Below are 17,648 nucleotides of genomic sequence, written 5' to 3'. Positions count from 1 at the left end.
TCTGAAGTTCTGGAAGCAGACGCACCTCGCTGAGCTTCCGTGATTCCTGCTTGTTGGTGGGACTAGTAGGCAGGAGGGTGGTTTTTCTCTTCACCCTTAGGTCAGTCCTCACACCAGGCACAACGAGATTGGAAGGTCGGCTTGCTTTCTTTGTAAAGGACGAATTGACAAAGATTTCATTGGGTGGTGCTGCTTGGAAAGAAAGAGTTAAAACCGCCACAGTCGTGGCCCCTGGGGATCATTCTAACCACAAATGCTCTCCAGAAACATAATTGATGCAGTTCCAGTGATACATTTCAATACGACTAAAGTATAAGGCTGGTGGTCAAAATCCTGGTGGTTAACTAATCTCCTCACTTACGACAGCCGTGGAAAGAAGTTAAAAGAATTAATGAGCCTCCAGAAACTCCTGGTCTCAAAATAAATAGGCCCAACATCATTATTCTGGGTAAGGAGGTTTTTGCGAATCTGAATTAGTGATTATAAATGTGCCAGAAGGCTAAGGGTGCCTGATGAGGAAATGCTGCTTGATTTTTAACAGGTGTAGTTCAGTTTTAATTATTGAGGACAACATTCTACTAACTGGAGAGCACCTGCACCCTAAAAACAACGTGGGGAACCTTTAGCAGAATACCTTTAACCTGTTCCCGTGGAGGCACAGATGACCAAAAGTTTTTTTGTTGTTTCATGTTTGAGCCGTTTCTGGAGCGAAATAATGGGAATTTGAGCGCATGGGAACAAAAATCTAAAGTATATTTTGCTCTAGGGACGCCTGGCTGGCTCAGTCGGCAGAGCGTGCAACTCTCGGTCTTGGTATTGTGGGTTCGAGCCCCACATTGAGTGTAGAGATGACTTAAGAAATAAAATCTTAAAAAACTTAAATTTTGCTATTAAAAAAAAAAGGCAAGGAGGGGAGAGAACTGTACCTTTGGAACATGGTGTGCTGGCCGGAGGTGATGCGGGCACATTTCTGGCCCCGCTGGACTTTCTCTGGAGAAGAGTCCATGGCAATGCCTGAGCGCCCTGGGCTGTGGGGGGTTGGTGGGGGGGGGGGGGGTTGGTGGGGGGATCACCCCATCAAACGCAAAGATGGTCAATCTGGATTTAGTAAGGAGTTTTCACAACAGTTGTGGCACTGGACGTTGATTTGGGGGATACTGGTTCTCTCAGAAATTCCATGGACTCAACCCAGGTTCCCCAGGTCACGAAGTCCTTGGTGGTCACAGAGGCCGGCATGCCCCAACCTCCCATCGGTCCAAGCTCTCCGGCTGGTGCTGGCGTCTTCAGGGCTCCAACAGGGTAGAGGCAGGAGCATGGGGTTCCCGCCAGGTTTGCAAACACTGTCTACAGACACTTTTAAAGAATTCTGCTTCTCCAGCGTTCGCCCCGAGGGAACCCGTGCATACAATGCACTCCCCCTAAAGCAGAGACCTTACTGACACACGGACAGCCCCATGTCCGAACGCCCTTCTCCTCTGACTCCTATCCCTTTGCCACTTTAGTTAACGAAGAAGCAAAGCGTCAAGTTTTCCAAGATGTATTTTTCCAGAAAGCAAGACCTGAAAGTTTCCGCAAACAAATGTGTGTTATTTCTATGATTTTTTTTTTTCTTCTTCATAAATCTCCTTCTATAAACCATGGTGACTCTGTCTAGCTCAACTGCCTGTCGAGTTCTTTCTACCTGTTTATGGATCCGGCACCTTGGCCCTCACCCATGGCGTTCCAGCTTGTTCTGAAGTGGTCTGCCTATGTGGCCAGTGAAGGCAGAAGGGAACACAAAAAGCCAAAACAAAATCAAAGAGAATTATGAAATGGGACAGGAAGCTCATTTTAATTAAAATGACCAGTAGAGCTCTTTGGTATGGCTCAGTCTTGTTTACCAAAGAACTCATGCTGAGCCTTCCTTAGGTGATTAAGAGTCATATTGTTTTTCTCAGTATGTGGGCAAAGGCTGGTTGGATGTTATTATTTATGGTGGTAGAGGTCGATTTGAAGCATAACTGTATCTCCCTAATTGTGCTTATGCCCGGGCTTTTTCATCAGTCTTGACGGTGGGCAAGTTGTTTAAGCTCTTGGTGTTTAAGGCCACCTGTCCTTAAAATGACAAGTTTGGACAGATGATCTTGAACGTCTAACCCCCTCCCAACTGTGATTTAGTAGCATAACCATCAACCATTTTTTATCATCCACAATAGCACAGAATTTTTTTTTTAAGAAAGAGGTTACCTTTAAGGCTAGATATTTCATAGGGCTCTGAACAATAATTACAATTTAATGCAGAAAAGCCACAGCACCGGGGTAATTAATAGACCACCTCAGTTCCCAAGTCGTGCCCAGGTAATGACTGAAACATAGAGGGGAAGAGTATTCTTAAAAATTGCATTTCATGCCACCTAGTAACTCTAAGAACCAAGAGAGGTCACAGGACAAAGCCGTCCCTCAACCTGGCCGTGAAACTGGCACACGAGCATTGGCTTCAGGCATCTGGAGGCTGGAACTCCCATGGAGCCCCTGAGCAGAGTGAAGCATGACACAGTTTGGACTGTCCATTTCCTAGTCTATTTCAGATCCAAGAAAAGACAGGGGAACACCTCTTTTCTTATAATCACAATGAAAACCTGATGGTTTTGATGGGTAGGTTAATTAGATTTACGTTTTCTGGGTTACTTAGAAGTCACATTAGAGACCTTTGCTTAAATGGTATGCTTAATCCCAAAATCTGTTTATTTGGAAAAATCACTCCCCTTGCCCTTATTAATATATTTATACTTTGTTGAGCTCTTTCTCAGCCAAGACACTTCAGCTTTAATCCCAGAGCAGGCAGTCTGTGATGAGGAAGCAGGTGTATGTTGCCATCGGCCAACATGCGCTGACCGCTCCCATGTGTCCTGACCGTGCAAGGTGCCCCCCACTGTCTGCCATGGCGCTGGGTCCCCTGCGCAGCCCAAACCGGGGAGCGCTGTTGTTTTACCCCTTTTCCAGATGAGGCTGGCCATGTGACTCCTCAGTGGCAGGGCTGACATTTGGACCCAAGTGGTTTTCTTCCACAGTTGATGCTCTGGCTTAACTTTTCTTCAGATGTGGTTCCATGTTTTTGTAAGAAACACTGGTGGTAAATTAGAAATCTGGAAACAGTGCTGGCATCCCAGGAACATGTGAGGATCCGTTGGCCCAAAGGTGTTCTGTTGAGAGCAAAGCCGGGCATCTGATGCTGCTGTTCCCACTTCCCTGACCTGTATGGGATTTTTACAAATTGTGCTGAAATACACGGAACGTAAAACTTGTTATGTATTTTTCATCACCCTAAACAGAAACTCTGTATCCGTTAAGAGGCAGTTCTCCATTTCTCTAATCTTTCTGTCTGAATTTGCCTGTTGCAGGTAATGCAGGTAAGTGGAATCATAGGCTATTTGTCCTTCTATCTGTTGTGTGTATCTGTCCTTCTGTGTGTGGTAGCAACAATCAGACCTCGATTCCTTTTTCACGGCTGGATAATACTCCATTATATGGATGAGACCCCAGTTTGTTTATCCGTTCATCTGTTGACAGGCACTGGGGACGTTTCCACCTCTTGACTCTTGCGGTTGGTGTAGCTGTGTGAACGTGGCTGTGCACGTACCTGTTCGAGTCCTTGCTTTCAGTTCCTTTGGTATCTACGTAGCAATGCTATGCTGGGTCATCTGGTGATTCTTCATTGAGCTTTTTTGAGGAAGGTCGTGAGATTGTTAAAGAGGTTATTTCAAAAGGCAGCAAGTGCCCTGCTGGCAGTCTTGGCCCGCCCTCCCACTCCCACTCGCTTTTCTTGCCTTGTATAATTCTCTTCCCACTTCTCTGGGAGATCCATGCTTTGTGTAGTGAGCTGGGGGGAAGAGTTTCTGCAGTTGTGTCCTAGAGGATCAGAGCTCGCCTCGCCCTGCTCTCTGGACACCTCCTGAGAAGCAGACTTGGGCAACTTAAGCATTAATCGGGCTTTTGCCTCCACATCTGCCTGGTGATAAGCACCAGGGAGTGCCACAGCCCTTGACACATGTACTCAGTTTGTGCACACCTCCAGAGACGTGGTTTCGAGATCCCAGGAGCCTGTTGAAGATGGGGGTCTGGCCTGGGACAGCAAGACTTCATGCATCATAATGCCACCTGGTTGATGTTGAGCTGTAGGTCATGGGCTGCCTTTATGAAGGCCAGCGGTCCAAGGGATTGCTGCCTTTCTCCATAAATTGCACCCTGATACCGGTGGAAGGAAGTGTCGGGAGTATTTGCCGTCACACGGACACAGTATTCTTTGACTTGGCACGGAGCAAAACTTTCTATCTAGCTTCTGGATGTTTATTCTGCTTGTTATTGAACACCTAGGTATTTGGAAATGTCCAGATTTTTTTTTTTTTTTTTGGTTTCACTGTGGAAACCAAACATCCAGGTGACAGCCTGGGTCTTTGACCTGGCTTCACCTTTCACTTAGGTGTTTTGGTATCATACAAACTAAATCTACATTCCCAGTTGTCTCCTGAAGGTAGCTGGGTGTTTAACATGCACCTCGGGAGATTTAGGTAGCAGAGGAATTCTGAAAAAACCCGTCTGGCCCGCCTCTTCGTCGTCTTTGTGACGACGGTGTGGAATGTTCGGGGAATCCACTTTTTGTGTTAGGAGGGAAAGAGTTGAGGCCATGACCTTCAGTCTGCTTTGTTTCAGTATTGCAATGTTGTTTTTTAAAAGCCTTCAGCGAACATCGTCTTGAAGCCTCACGCTCTCTAATTCTGTTCATTGGCAGATGAAAACTAATGGTGAATTTTCTACAGGGGTTTGGCCACGGACAGGGGTCAGAAGGAAGGATGGGACAGGTGTCACTGGGTGCAGGACGTCTCTGCGCCCCCAGCTCTCGCGCTCAGGCTGCCAGCAAATTCCAGATGCGGTGGTCCTGCAGCAGGGGACGCCAGCAGAGAGGTTTTATTTGACTTTTTGGTCAAATGTGTGCGATTCCTGTTTGAATTTGAAAGGGTGAAAATAGGAAACAAGCAAACAACATGCACAATCACACCACGAAATTATATAAAATGTACTGCTGATAATTTAGTACATTTCCTTTCCGACTTTAGCTTTCCTTCTGACTATACAGTCAGGCTTATAGGTTCAGGGCTATAGGCATCTGTGGGTTGTGTGTGTGTGTGTGTGTGTGTGTGTGTGTGTGTGTGTTTATACAGTGGCATCCTGAATGCACATTTTTATCCAACCTCCTTTTTTTTCATTTATCAATAACTATTTAAAAAAATTGTTTTTAATGCTTATGTGTTTTTGAGAGAGAGAGAGGAGAGAGAGAGGGACAGAGCACATGTGGGGGAGGGGCAGAGAGAAATGGAGACACAGAATCCGAAGCAGGCTTCAGGCTCTGAGCGGTCAGCATAGAGCCTGACTCGGGGCTTGAACTTCACAAGCCACGTGAGAACATGACCTGAGCCCAAGTCGGACGCTTAACCAACTGAGCCACCCAGGCGCCCCTCATTTATCGGTAACTATAAAGAACACCTTACCAGGTCTGAACTTAAGAATACCTCCTCCTTTTTAATGACTGTGTGCTATTTTGTTGGAATGAATTAAGTCCTGTAGGATGAGCTGTGTGTTGTTAATGGCTCTCTTCCTGATGGATTCGGTTTTGCTGTCACAAGCAGTGCTCGAAGCAGTCATCTTGTTCATGTGCCTTGAAGTAATCCTCCTGGTTCTCTGTGTAGCCTAGATTTCTAGAAGTGGAATTAACTGGGTTAAAAAAAAATGTGTTGCTAATTTTAACAGACCCTGCGAAATTATTCTACAGAAAGGTTTTTTCCTACCCTATGTTCCTATTCTCAATTGAAGTCTCTTTTTCCTTACACTCTTAAGTACTCAATGGCATGGATCTTCCTAATTTTTGTTAATCAGCCGGTGAATAACCGCGTCTCATTATTGTTTTAATTTGCATTTCCCTGATTGTTAATGAGGTTAAGCATCTTTTCATATGTTTATTGGGTATTTACATTCTCTCTTCGGGGGCGAGTGCAAAGATGGGACTCTGACCTAACTGGCGGAGGAGTTGTAGCACTTAAAAAGATGAGGAATTAAAAAAGAAAAACACACAACAACAACAAAAAACCACACTGAAAAGGACGTCTTACATTTTTGTTGGAAGGGTAGTGTCTGTAGGTTTACACTGAATCGTGGTTTGGAAACGGAGTGTTCAGAAAAGAGACACAAGAAGTCTTTGTGCCTTTGTTTCCTCATCTTGATAGAGTTGCTGCTGTCTGTACTCTCTCGGCTTGTCATTAAGCGACCACTAATTAATGGTAGGATATCCCCTGCAAAAGCGTCAAGCCTTCCCACCGTTGCCACAGCTCATAACATTTGGGATTGGTCGTTATGTCCAGGAATCAAATACTAGGGCAATGGTGTAAGAAAACAAATATTAACAGCACTGCATGGGGCGATATTGATTGAGTACCAAGGTCTCCAAAGGGGCAGAAGCCCCTTGTTTGGTAACTGTGTTTCCCATTGTGAAAGCATTCGATAAGTGGTAACTTATTAATAATTGTAGTGCATCTTCAGGAAGTAAATATTCAGGGAGCACGCGCTCTTGAAGGAGGCTCTCCCGTGGAATGCCGTGGCCCCAACGAGACACTGGAGCTGCCCTAGGGTTACCAACGGCAGCGGTATGCTGAGCTGCGTATGCCAAGATTTAATGTCTTGGGCAGAAGCAGATGATGCCCTCCCCGTGCAGTTCACGTTCAGCCCCATTTGGACTGCGCCCTGTGCCAAATCTGGATCCAGGCGCGAGAAAGACATTGACAGTTTGGATGGGGTCCAGAGACAGGCACTAGTCGTGATTAAGGGCTTATGGGCATGACATTTGAGCGGGGGCTCAAAGAACTGAATATTTACAGCAGGGCTAAATGCTGGATTACGTGGCTTGGTGACGTTAGGGCCTCTGGCTTCATCCCTAAGTTACCCTCTGTGTGATTAGCTCTTTCAGAGTCCAGGAAAGTCCCGCTTCTGATAACCCCTGCATGCTTGGGGGGAGGGCGGGTCTCTGCATGGGCCCACCTGCCTCAAGTTGGATCAAGGAGTTTGTTAGCACCCAGCTCCAGGGTAGCACCCGGAGGGGGCGGGGAGATTTGGGTAGAGAAGTCTCACTGCCCTGGGACATTTAGCAACCGCCTCCGCTCCTTCACAACATTCCTTGTATAGGCTGTGCACCTAAGGTGCTTACCCCTCCTTAGCAGGACCCTGGCCTCTTGTTTGGCTCTCCTACAAGTGCGTGGCCCAGCCAGGAGCAGGAAGCGGGGCTTCTCCCAAGCAGAGTACAGATTTCTCTCCGTTGTGGGGTCTGATGCCCGCAGCGTCCTCTTACCGCCAGACTTTTCACCTGTGACAGCGAGAATGACGGTCCCCCCGCCAGCTCCACGACATTAAGACCGGGACAGTCTCGATGGTGATACAGGGGGGAGCTGGTGGGCTGCCGCGGCTGGAGCAAAGGGACCGTCTGCCCAGAGCTCACTCTTCAGCCCTTGTGCTTGGTGAGGAGAGGAGTCCAGCCCTCACCCCCGTGATCCTGCATAAGACCGTCCGTGATGAGCAGTGGTCTCGTGTGTGACCTCTGCATCGGTGGCTGCTCTTGCGGTGCTGGCCTGCCTGCACAGAGCTGAACATCTGACATGACACGCCTCGAGTCGTAACAGGCTCTGATAACCCCTTACCTCTGTTGGCGCCGCTTTTCAAAGCGGACAGCTGCTCTGCCCTCCCGTTTTTGTAATGGAGCATTCATGAGATGATCTTTATTCTCTAGTTCCTTGACTCACTCATGTGCTTGCAGAGGCTCGGCTGGTATTAGCAGTTTTTATGTGATTAAGGCAGAAAACACTTGCAGCGCTCAGGGAATCATGCAGAAGGTCAGTTGGAATTCCTGAAATCATAGTTAAGACCACGAGGGCCCTGGCTTTTTTTTTTTTTTTTTTTTTTTTTTCTTTCCCCCGTCTCCGTTTCTCTAGAGTGCCTCGTCCAAAATGCCTTTAAAACATGATTTGGATTTGGGGGAAAACCTTAAAGCCTTAAACCTGCAAGGTGAAATCTGCATTTTGGCTCTTTGTAAGGAAAAGTCACGCTTGCTTGAAAGTTTGAGTCTATTAAAATATTTTAAAAGCCAGGTGCGAATGTTGGAGTCTAGTCTGTTCGCATGTTGACAGAACGGTGGGTGGGAATCACAATAACTTATTTTCACACGTGCCGCTTATCTCTCTGAAAAGTCTCAAGGAGTTTGTAAGCAGACGGATATACAACTTAGGTTTCCTAAGGATTCATTGCTCCCATATTTGGCATTCTGAGTATATTTCTTGGGAACATGTAGCATCTATTTAGGCATTGCCAGAGCTGGGAGGGGCAGGCCTGTGTTCCCAGGTGAAACTTCTTGAGACTTCCAGACAGCATCTGGGGGTGATGGGGGAAGAAATGGCAGGTTTTCAGACTGGAAGGCTCCAGGAGCAGTACAGTACCTAGCTTGTGGGCTCCTTGGGAGAATTCACATTAGCTGAGGCCGAACAGAATGTGCACAGTAATCCTGGCATACAGCAGGTGCTCATTGGTGCTGGCTCTAAATGGTTCCTTGGCGCTGTGGGGCCTGAGGCTTCCTAGTGGATGAGCGACCTTTCGGCTCCCCTGCTCTGGGGCACTGATACTGGATACTGTTGCAGGCCAATGGTCTGGCCATTTGGCAGCTCCTGGAGGAACCCATCCTTCATTGACAGCCTCGCTCCATACACTTGCATATCTGAACATGTCAGTATCCCCCTTGCTCGACATTCACCATGACGATAATGATTGTTTTCGTTTGGCTCCATTCTGTGTGCTTAGTACGCGGGAAATTGACAATTCAGGTGATTCTTCTCTACCTTCCTTGTCTCCTCCAACTTCTTTTTATTTTTTTTTTTTTAATTTTTTTTTTCAACGTTTATTTATTTTTGGGACAGAGAGAGACAGAGCATGAACGGGGGAGGGGCAGAGAGAGAGGGAGACACAGAATCGGAAACAGGCTCCAGGCTCCGAGCCGTCAGCCCGGAGCCCGACGCGGGGCTCGAACTCACGGACCGCGAGATCGTGACCTGGCTGAAGTCGGACGCTTAACCGACTGCGCCACCCAGGCGCCCCTCCAACTTCTTTTTAAATCAAGATGGCAGAGTACCTGGTAATTTATGCTAAGATTGCTAAATAACCACCTTTCCTTTGATCTTCTCAGGTGCGGAACCAGCACTGGAGTCTTATTATGGAGAGCGTGGTCCCATCTGACAAAGGCAATTATACCTGTGTGGTGGAGAACGAGTACGGCTCTATCAATCACACGTACCACCTTGATGTTGTCGGTGAGTTTGCTTCTCCCCGAGGGACAGCTCTACGCCCGCCTGCTACAGCGTGACTCATTTAACCCCGCGAAAGTGAGTCTGGTTTCTCCCCATGGTTTAAGGAGAGAAACCGTTGGTTCGTTTTCCTTCTTTCTGAATGTAAGCTGTTGTTTGAGAAGGATTCTTCCATCATTTGACGATGTTCCTGTTGCCCGATTAGCCATGTTTTACGTATTTTGTGTGATCCTCTTGGTTCCCTGGCACCGTTTTGGGTGAAATGGACGTGGTGTGAAATGTGTTGACACTCTGAAAGCCGGCATTACTCTTAAGAACGTTCGTGTGTTCAGGGAAAGGGTACAGATACGCGCTAGGAGAGCTTGGTTTTCAAAAGGGAGGCAGCATTATCCAACGAAGGGCAATTGGGCAATGCTGGCTAAAGAGTAAAGGAAAAGGTATTGTGATGACTGAACTTCTAGCTGGCTGGAGGAAGGATAGTGTCCAGGGGCCCTTTACTTCCATCAGAAGAAGGTCATTCAGTGCTCTACTGTGGGTTCAGCTCCCGTGGAAAGGGAACTGTGTATACGGGCTTGTAAATTCCTTTTTATCTAAGTGCTCAGATAGGTAGGCTACTTTAATTAGATGTCTTAAGATCGATAGGCTGTTGTCCAGGAATTCAGATGTCTTCCTATCTTGCCCTTTATGATGGGTTTTGTTGTAACTGATAAAGGAAGGGTGTTTCTCTGTCTTGTTGGAGGACTGGAGATACCTAGGATGTGTCTCCTTGTTGCAGGGATGGTGGGCTAAGATCCCTTCTTTGGCACGACCCATCATCTTTTGCTCTGCCTTGTCCTCCACCCTGACTCACGGCATCACCACCTGACCTGGCTGGGGGTCAGCTAACCAGTTCACCCTTCTCCACTTGCAGATTGCCAGCTCCCAAGGCCTCAGGTCCAAGCTCACCTTGATTGATTTTTGCCTTAACGTGACCCTTTGTTTCTCCACAGACTCCTACCCCGCCACCGTGTCTATGAACGAAGGCTTTCCTCCACCATTTTCTAGGCGTGTGTCCCTAGTATTATTTCATATGTGGGCATTTCTTCTCCTTCAGTAAACTATAAACTCTTTGAAGAGAGGCCCCACAGATACCTGAATTGCCCAAAGAACCATTAAGAAACCTTCCAAAAGCTTGACTAACCACATTTCATAGATTTTGGCTAATGGAAGTTTTAGGTTAACTGAAAATGAAACAGAAGCCATTTAGATTTTCTATCAAGTTAAATTAAATCCAGAAGGAACTCCCCCTAGGAAAGCATGAGATCGTCTTTATTTCCATGTGTACGTAAGGATTCAGTGAAAAAAGTTCTTGTCCTTCAGAAGCCTTACTGTGAAATTTGGTTGCTTTCACATAATGTTGCTCCTGTGGGCATTCATAAAAGACTGAGTTCCAGAACCCTCTTTTCTCACGCAGAGACTCGTGGAAGCTTTCTTAGTGGGAGTTACTACGTACAGATATTTTACAAATCAAACACAAAGAAGTAACGCTCAAATATGGGACGAAAATGGTGAACATTTATTTTGGCATCGATGTGCCGTAAATCTGTTGGTTAAGCACACAACGTGGAATTCACATCGGGCCTCACATCTCCTGAATTTGACACGAAAGTGTTTCTATTTAAGGAAAGAAGGTTCGGGGGCTAAAAGTTCTCAATGCCTAATTTTGAAACAAGCAGTTTATTGTGCGAATAAAATAATTGTGCTGTAGCAATCCGCGGGGCTCATGGCTGTGTAGGCCTACAGATTGTTCATTGGGATCGGTCGGGGACCATTCCAGGAATCCCCCCCCCCCCCCCCCCCCCCGTCAGCTTGGCCACCCCAGCCACGGGCTCTGGCTCCTAGCAGGTTTTAGGTTGAGTTGTTATGTAAAACATTCAAAAGCCCCCTCTCCCCCCACCTCTCCTTTGAGCTTTCTGGCAGCTCATCTCTGTGAAGCCCTGAAATCTCTCTTACAGTTTTAGGGCTGGATTTGAACTGGGCTGCTGAATAATGGAATTGTGCTGTCTAATGTTAATCCCCTGGCAGTCAGTCTTGTTGAAAAGAGCGTATGATTCAGTGGTGTGATGTAGAGAGGAGCATAGAGCGTATGGAGTAATGAATGCAGAGAAAGGCCCGATTATGTCACAAATTTGGGAGATTGCCCAGCCAAACGTGGGCCAATAATGACACAATGCTGGTTGGGAATATCCATTAAAGCTCAACCCCTAATAATTTTCCAAGCCTTGAACCTTCTTTATAAATAGAAGCCAAAAGTCAGTGGAGTATAAGACATTTTCAGGAAAGACGGAGGTGTGAAATACTCTCATCTTTGCTCAAAACCCCAGTAATTGCTTTGAGAAGCACTCATAAAATAAGAAGTGAGTCAGCTCGAGAGTCTCATGTAGACTTACAGGGTTGGCAGGCGGTCGTTCTGAACGTCTCCGCGAGTGGCGACAAAAGGGAATTCGGGCCCGAACAACGAGTTTCTGGTGGCCCCGCGGCCCAAGTGCAGGATTCCACCCCGTGATCACCGCTTCTCGGTCACGTCCGCGTCTCCCGGAAAAACCGGAGCCTCTTTCCCAGCGAAAGTCAAGTCCTGTTCTCGTTCACATCCTCCGAGGGTTTACTTTTGTTGCTATGCTACATAGGGTTGCGGTTCAGATATTACTAAGCATCAAAATGGGTGAGATCTTTTTATTGAAATCCTTCCTTGGAACGGCATTCCCCATAAGGACTTCCACGTAAAAGCCGTGTAATTTAAGTGACATTCTTGTGGCTCGGGCACGAAGTGGCCAGCCATTGTCGTGTGTGAGGGAAGGGCTCTTGTTTATGGGCGCTCTTTTGGGAGCCTTGCTTGATCCTCACTAAAATTGACACCATTATTTTTCAGCCATTTACTTGCAGGGGAAAATTAGCGTGAAGCACCGCTTCTGAGTAATTGTGCCGATAGTAAAACAGGCCCTCCTCAGAGAGCCGGCGGGTCTTGGCCATCGCGCCTCGGAGGACGCCGCAGTCCTGGATTCTGGCGGGGCCTCTGTCCCCAGGAAGCTGTGGCCTCGGACTCATCCTGAACCTTTGGTTTCAGCGGGGTTGGGTCCTTCTGGAGACTGTGCAGGGGGGGCGGCAGGGTGGGGGGGATCTGTTTCACGCCTCTCCCCGGCTTCTGGTGGCCTTCTGGTGGCCGTCAGCAGCTCTCCGCTTGTGACTTGTCATTCCGGCGTCTGCCTCTGCCTTCCGGTGGCCTTCCTCTCTGTGGCTCACAGGTGTCACCTGTCACTGGATTTCAGGCCTTGCCCTCGGAACAGGGTAGTGTCATCTCAAGATCCCTCAGTTAATTACAAGGACCTTGTTTCCAAGTAGGGTCAGAGTCACAGGCTCCAGGGGTTAGGACACGGACTCCTCTTTTTGGAGGGGTGGGGGTGGGGCATAGTTCAACCCACGACAGTGGTTATGAGGCATCAGTTGGGTTAACAGATGAAAACACCGAATTGGCATCCTGGGGCCAACAACAAATGCTGGTTTTCTCCCCTCAAACCGGGACTCTTTGGAGGGTTAGAGGGCATTTTGGGGGCATCTGGTGGCTCAGTCAGTTGAGCGTCTGACTTCAGCTCAGGCCGTGATCTCGCAGCTCATGAGTTCGAGCCCCGCATCCGGCTCTCTGCTGTCAGGGCAGAGCCTGCTTGGGAGTCTCTGTTCCCCCTCTCTCTGCACTTCCCTCTCTGTCTTTCAAAGTTAACTTTAAAAAAAGGGCATTTTTAATAGGTTTAATTAGACCCCATCAGACCTTCTGGTAAATAAACCGAATGCCGTGCTGGGACCAACAGGTGGGGCCCCTGCTGGGTTACACCTTTGGTTAACATGGTCGTCAGGGCTGTCCCAGGACTGATCAGGATGCAGAGGAAGATCGTGGTGTTTGAGAGCCCCGGGTTCTTCAAGCTGGCCTCTGCCTTCACCTGTCAGCCCTCTTACAGTTGAGGAACATCAAATTGGGGAGTGGGGGGGGGGCGGTGAGGCATTTATTTGCCGAGAACTGAACCCTAGATCTGGGGTCTCCATCCGGTGTCCTCAAAGCCTAGGTTAATGCTCCAAGCACCACACATGGAGGTCTCTGTTTTTGGTGTCCTGTGGTGTGGACCAGCAGGGACCACTGCAGGACTCTGAAAAGGTACTGCTGTTATCCCCACCCCACATTCAGCTCTGTTGCAAAATAACAGAGAGAGAGAGAGAGAGAGAGAGAGAGAGAGAGAGAGAGATGAAGGTATTAAATGGGTGAGTTGCTTGTCTTTCCTCAGACACCCTTTGGCTTTGAGTTACGAACTTTTTCTCCCTTTGGGTGTCCCAGTTCTGCAATCCCAGAGACCGTAAGTTTTGAGCTTTTCACCTGGCATTGGGCATTTGGGGGGCAGAGGTTGGAAACAGTGAGTGCCTCTGGATTTGCTGATTACCCTCTATCTGACTTTCCAGAGATTTCTCCTCCCCTAGGACAAGAGCACTATAACCGCTAGATAGTGTCTCAGTAGACAGTTGGGAGCCAGTCAGCGGCCAAGCATCCCTCTGGCTGGGTGGAGGGTCACTGAGGCCACCTCACCAGCCCTGACTTGCTCAGCGGGAGACCAGAAGGCTGCTGTCGACTAGTCCGTGACATAAATCTGCTGTAACTGGGCTCTGGGCGTGATGGGACGGGGCCTGAAAGCTGAAGGAATCTGTCCCAGTGCTAACCTCCCCCCTCCGGTGTGTACTCGGGAGGAATGAAGAGTCTGTTATTCCAGGCACTGACTGATAAGCCTGGCTCTGAGGCTGACACCTGGCACTCTGAGCCTTTGGCGGCCCATCCCCAGTGGGAGAAGGAGAAATTGCGTAAATTGTTTACTGCTTGGGGCAGCCTCTGTCCTGGGAAGACAAAGCCTCCAGTGTGATCCCTGAGCAGAAGAAGGGCGACCGAGGCAGGTTCGAGTCCCTCAGGGGACCCTTACACTTGTCCGGGATGAACTGTGGAATCTTTCTCGGGTTGGGAACAAAGTAGCGTTTACGTAAATGAAATGGTGGCCTCGTTGATTAACTGGTTGGTGTTATTACCGAAACTGTCAAAATTAGGATCGTTCCTGCTCACTCGTTCCTGACAGAAGACCACACTCTGTCCGTGTTTTCTGCCACACCGTGGCTCCTAGACGAAAGCTTTTGTTTCTCTGTTTGATGAGGGGCGACCCTAGGTGGCATTAACCACACAAAACAGCGCACCCAGAGATTTTAGCGCCTTGAACGCCGGGCTGTCACTTTCTGAGTTGCCACGTGTGTGCATTTCCCTGGCGTCCACCAGCCTCAGTCCCACAGAGCCCCTGGGGGTTCTGAACTTGAAGCATCTTGACCTAGACGCTTCCTGGCCAGGCCTCATTTGATTTTCCGTATTCATCTTGCCGCCAACCGATTCTTTCCTTTTCTTGCTCTGTCTGGGTTTAAGACGCGGTGTCTACCCTGACTTTGGTCCTGCGTGCCAGCTCTAGAGTTGTGAAATCTCGCCGGAGGGGGATAGAAAGCCCCCTGTTGACAGGGGGCTGGGGTGCCATGCTAGGTAATACGTCACAGCGAGCTCTGTGCTTATAAGTAGGCTTGTTTCGTTAATGTAGAATCATGGAGCCCAGCAGGGTTGAGTAGGAAGCACAGTCCTTTTGCCGCATTTCCTTCTCTTCTTCCTGCCCGTTGGCCACTCAGCCCTCATGACGCTCCAGCCCTTGCTGGACGCACCTCGGCGGGGAATGACACGGTGGAGACGTTCACATTCGTTTCCAGCTTCGGTAGCTCTGTGGCGTCAGAAGTCCAGGAGCCTCTGAGCCTCAGTTCCATTGTCTGTAAAGTGGGGGTGGAAACCTAGCCCCCCCTGGAGGGGGATGAGGTAGTAGGGGGCAGTGCTTTATTTATTTATTTTTTTTATGTTTATTTACTTTGTGGGGGGGTGGGGAGAGCACAGCGCGAGTGGGGAGGGGCAGAGAGAAAGGAGAGAGAATCCCAGGCAGGGTCCCCACCGTCAGCGCAGAGTTGAGTGGGGCTCGACTCCAGAAACTGTGAGATCATGACCTGAGCTGAGCTCAAGAGTCAGAAGCTTCACCGACCGAACCACCCAGGCGCCCTGGGGCAGTGCTTTTAAAGAATAGGACCATAGGATTTGACTCTTAGTCACAATCATGAGGTGGTCCACACCTCCTCTTGGATCTCTGGGCCGAGACAGGTGTATTCAGTGCAGCCCTGGTTGAAGGAGTGGTCCCTCCTCCCCTCTCCTTTCCTCCAGGGCGGAGATTTCAAAACTGCTTTTGAGCTACTGTTCAATGAGCTTTTGGTTACTACGGAGCAGATGTTTATACCCGCTTCACAACCGGGATTTCAGGGGGCAAAAGCTGGTCGGCGGGCAGCTGCCTCACTCCCAACATACGGGCCAGCAAATAAGTGCGTTCCTCTCGCACCACTACCGGAAACAAGTTGCTCGTCCTAGGCACCGTGGGCGGTGATGTCAGTGTTTTCGCCATGCTCTTCGCAAGCCGTCAGTTGCCCTCTGCCCCATAGTTGAGGAAGGAAGCCTTGTGGATTGCTTTCGGTTCTGGCAGGGGTCCCGGCTGAGGTGGCTGGGGGAGAAGGTTAATATTTGATCTCCTGCCTCACCTTTGGCGTTGGGTCTACGGTGTGGGCAAAGAGGATGTGAAAGCGTTACAGACAAGTTACCGTCTTACAGAGTTTTGTGAGAAGAGGGATCTCTCGACGGTACCCAGAGGGAAGTGTAGGGCAGGGCAGGGCGTGGGGAGAAAGCTGCTGCTGTCCCAGCGTCAGCGAGGAGTCCCGGCCCGAAGACGTAAGTCCACGGATGCCAGTCACGGTGCCCAGTATGAGCTCGAACTGTGCCGCCAGTGTGTGCCGAATTAGAATAATGGAAAAAACGGCTTGTCGAGTTACTTAACATTTGGAGTTTGTGGTTCTTGACACGGCAGGTTCTTTTCTTTTTTAATTTTAATTTTGAAAATTTATTTTGAGAGAGAAAGAGAGGGAGGGGCAGAGAGAGAGAATCCCAAGCAGGCTCCGTGCTGTCGGCGCAGATCCGGACGCAGGGCTCGATCTCCCGAACCGCCAGATCGTGACCTGAGCCGAAATCGAGAGTTGGACACTTGACCGACGGAGCCACCCAGGCGCCCCAACGCAGCAAGTTCTGAAGCAGGACCTCTTCAGGGTTTCTCTCCAAACTCCGTACGGCCTCCATTTCCAGTCACCTTTTTAAACCAGGAGACCCCCGTTGGGAAGTATTACAGTCAACTCTCATTAAAATGTAAATCTGGCAATATCAGATTTCTTCCTGTTTTAAATGCTGCCTCCACCGAGTGCCTCTCTGGACTCCCCTTCCTTGAGAAGAGCCCACTGCTGTGTGTGCTGAGTTTGTGTTTGGTGTGTTTTCACAGTCAGGGGCGGGCAGGGCAGAAATGACCCCGTGTTGTAAGAAGAAGGGCTCCCAACCTAGAGGGCAGGCTCCACGGGGACAGGCGGCTTCCAGAGCTCCTGTCGCATCTTTCCACCATTAGTGACATCAAACGCAGGTGGGAGGTGGGGAAGAGATGGCTGGGTGGGGGGGTATTGGTGTTGTGAGGGGGAAGATTTCCTGCTTCTCCTTCTGAGAAGAGAGAGGTTGAGGAGGCGAGAACCTCATGGGTTTGAGCAGAGCCCTCTAGATTGGTTAATCCTGTCTGGGAAAGCAGCCTGTGGCTGGCCTTCGGGGTGACAGTCAGTTGACGGTCACAGCACAGAAGATCCCAGAGTGCCACAGTGAGGTGGTAGGTATCGATGGAGATTCCTGGATCTCGATAGAAACACTTTTTCTTTCTTTCTCGCCGAGCCTCCTCCTTCTAGGGTTCTCTCACACAAACTTCTATCCCAAAGAAGTATGCAAATCGATGGGCCACATTGTGCCCCGGACATAGTTCCCCTCAAAAAGAAAAAGTGGTGTTTCGCCAGACAGGCATCGGATGTTATCCTGGAAGGACCATTGGGCAGTTGTGCTTTCTCTGAAAAAGGAAGTCCTTCCTCATTTTATCGGGTTCAGTCTACGCTCTGGACCGGGGCAGAAAAGTCAAGGATTTAGTCCTTTGCATTTTACCTTCTGGCCAACAGAATGTATGACACTGTCCCCGAACGTTTGGTAGGGAGGGTTGCAGGCTGCCTTGGGGCATCTCATCTGGCTCAGAAAGTGAGAAGTGGAGCCTTCCGTGAGCTCGGTGACCCTTTGGAAGC

The 17,648-nt window shown here is 49.0% G+C and overlaps 1 protein-coding gene across 16 annotated transcripts in view; it reads left to right on the top strand.

Moving 5' to 3' along the window:
- The window catches only part of FGFR2 (fibroblast growth factor receptor 2), a 104,180-nt gene that overhangs the window by 39,086 nt on the left and 47,446 nt on the right, over positions 1–17,648 (top strand). For all 16 annotated transcript variants that reach the window (XM_086681040.1, XM_086681038.1, XM_086681039.1 and 13 more), the window contains one exon: positions 9,251–9,374. In XM_086681040.1, coding sequence (XP_086537166.1) covers positions 9,251–9,374 — 124 coding nt within the window. The remainder of the gene's footprint in view (positions 1–9,250; positions 9,375–17,648) is intronic.

The sequence above is a fragment of the Puma concolor genome, chromosome D2 (assembly GCF_028749965.1).
Source record: "Puma concolor isolate L17-30 chromosome D2, mPumCon1.1.hap2, whole genome shotgun sequence".
NCBI lineage: Eukaryota > Metazoa > Chordata > Mammalia > Carnivora > Felidae > Puma > Puma concolor.
The sequence above is the reverse complement of the archived record's forward strand: the minus strand, read 5'-3'. Positions and strand labels throughout refer to the sequence as shown.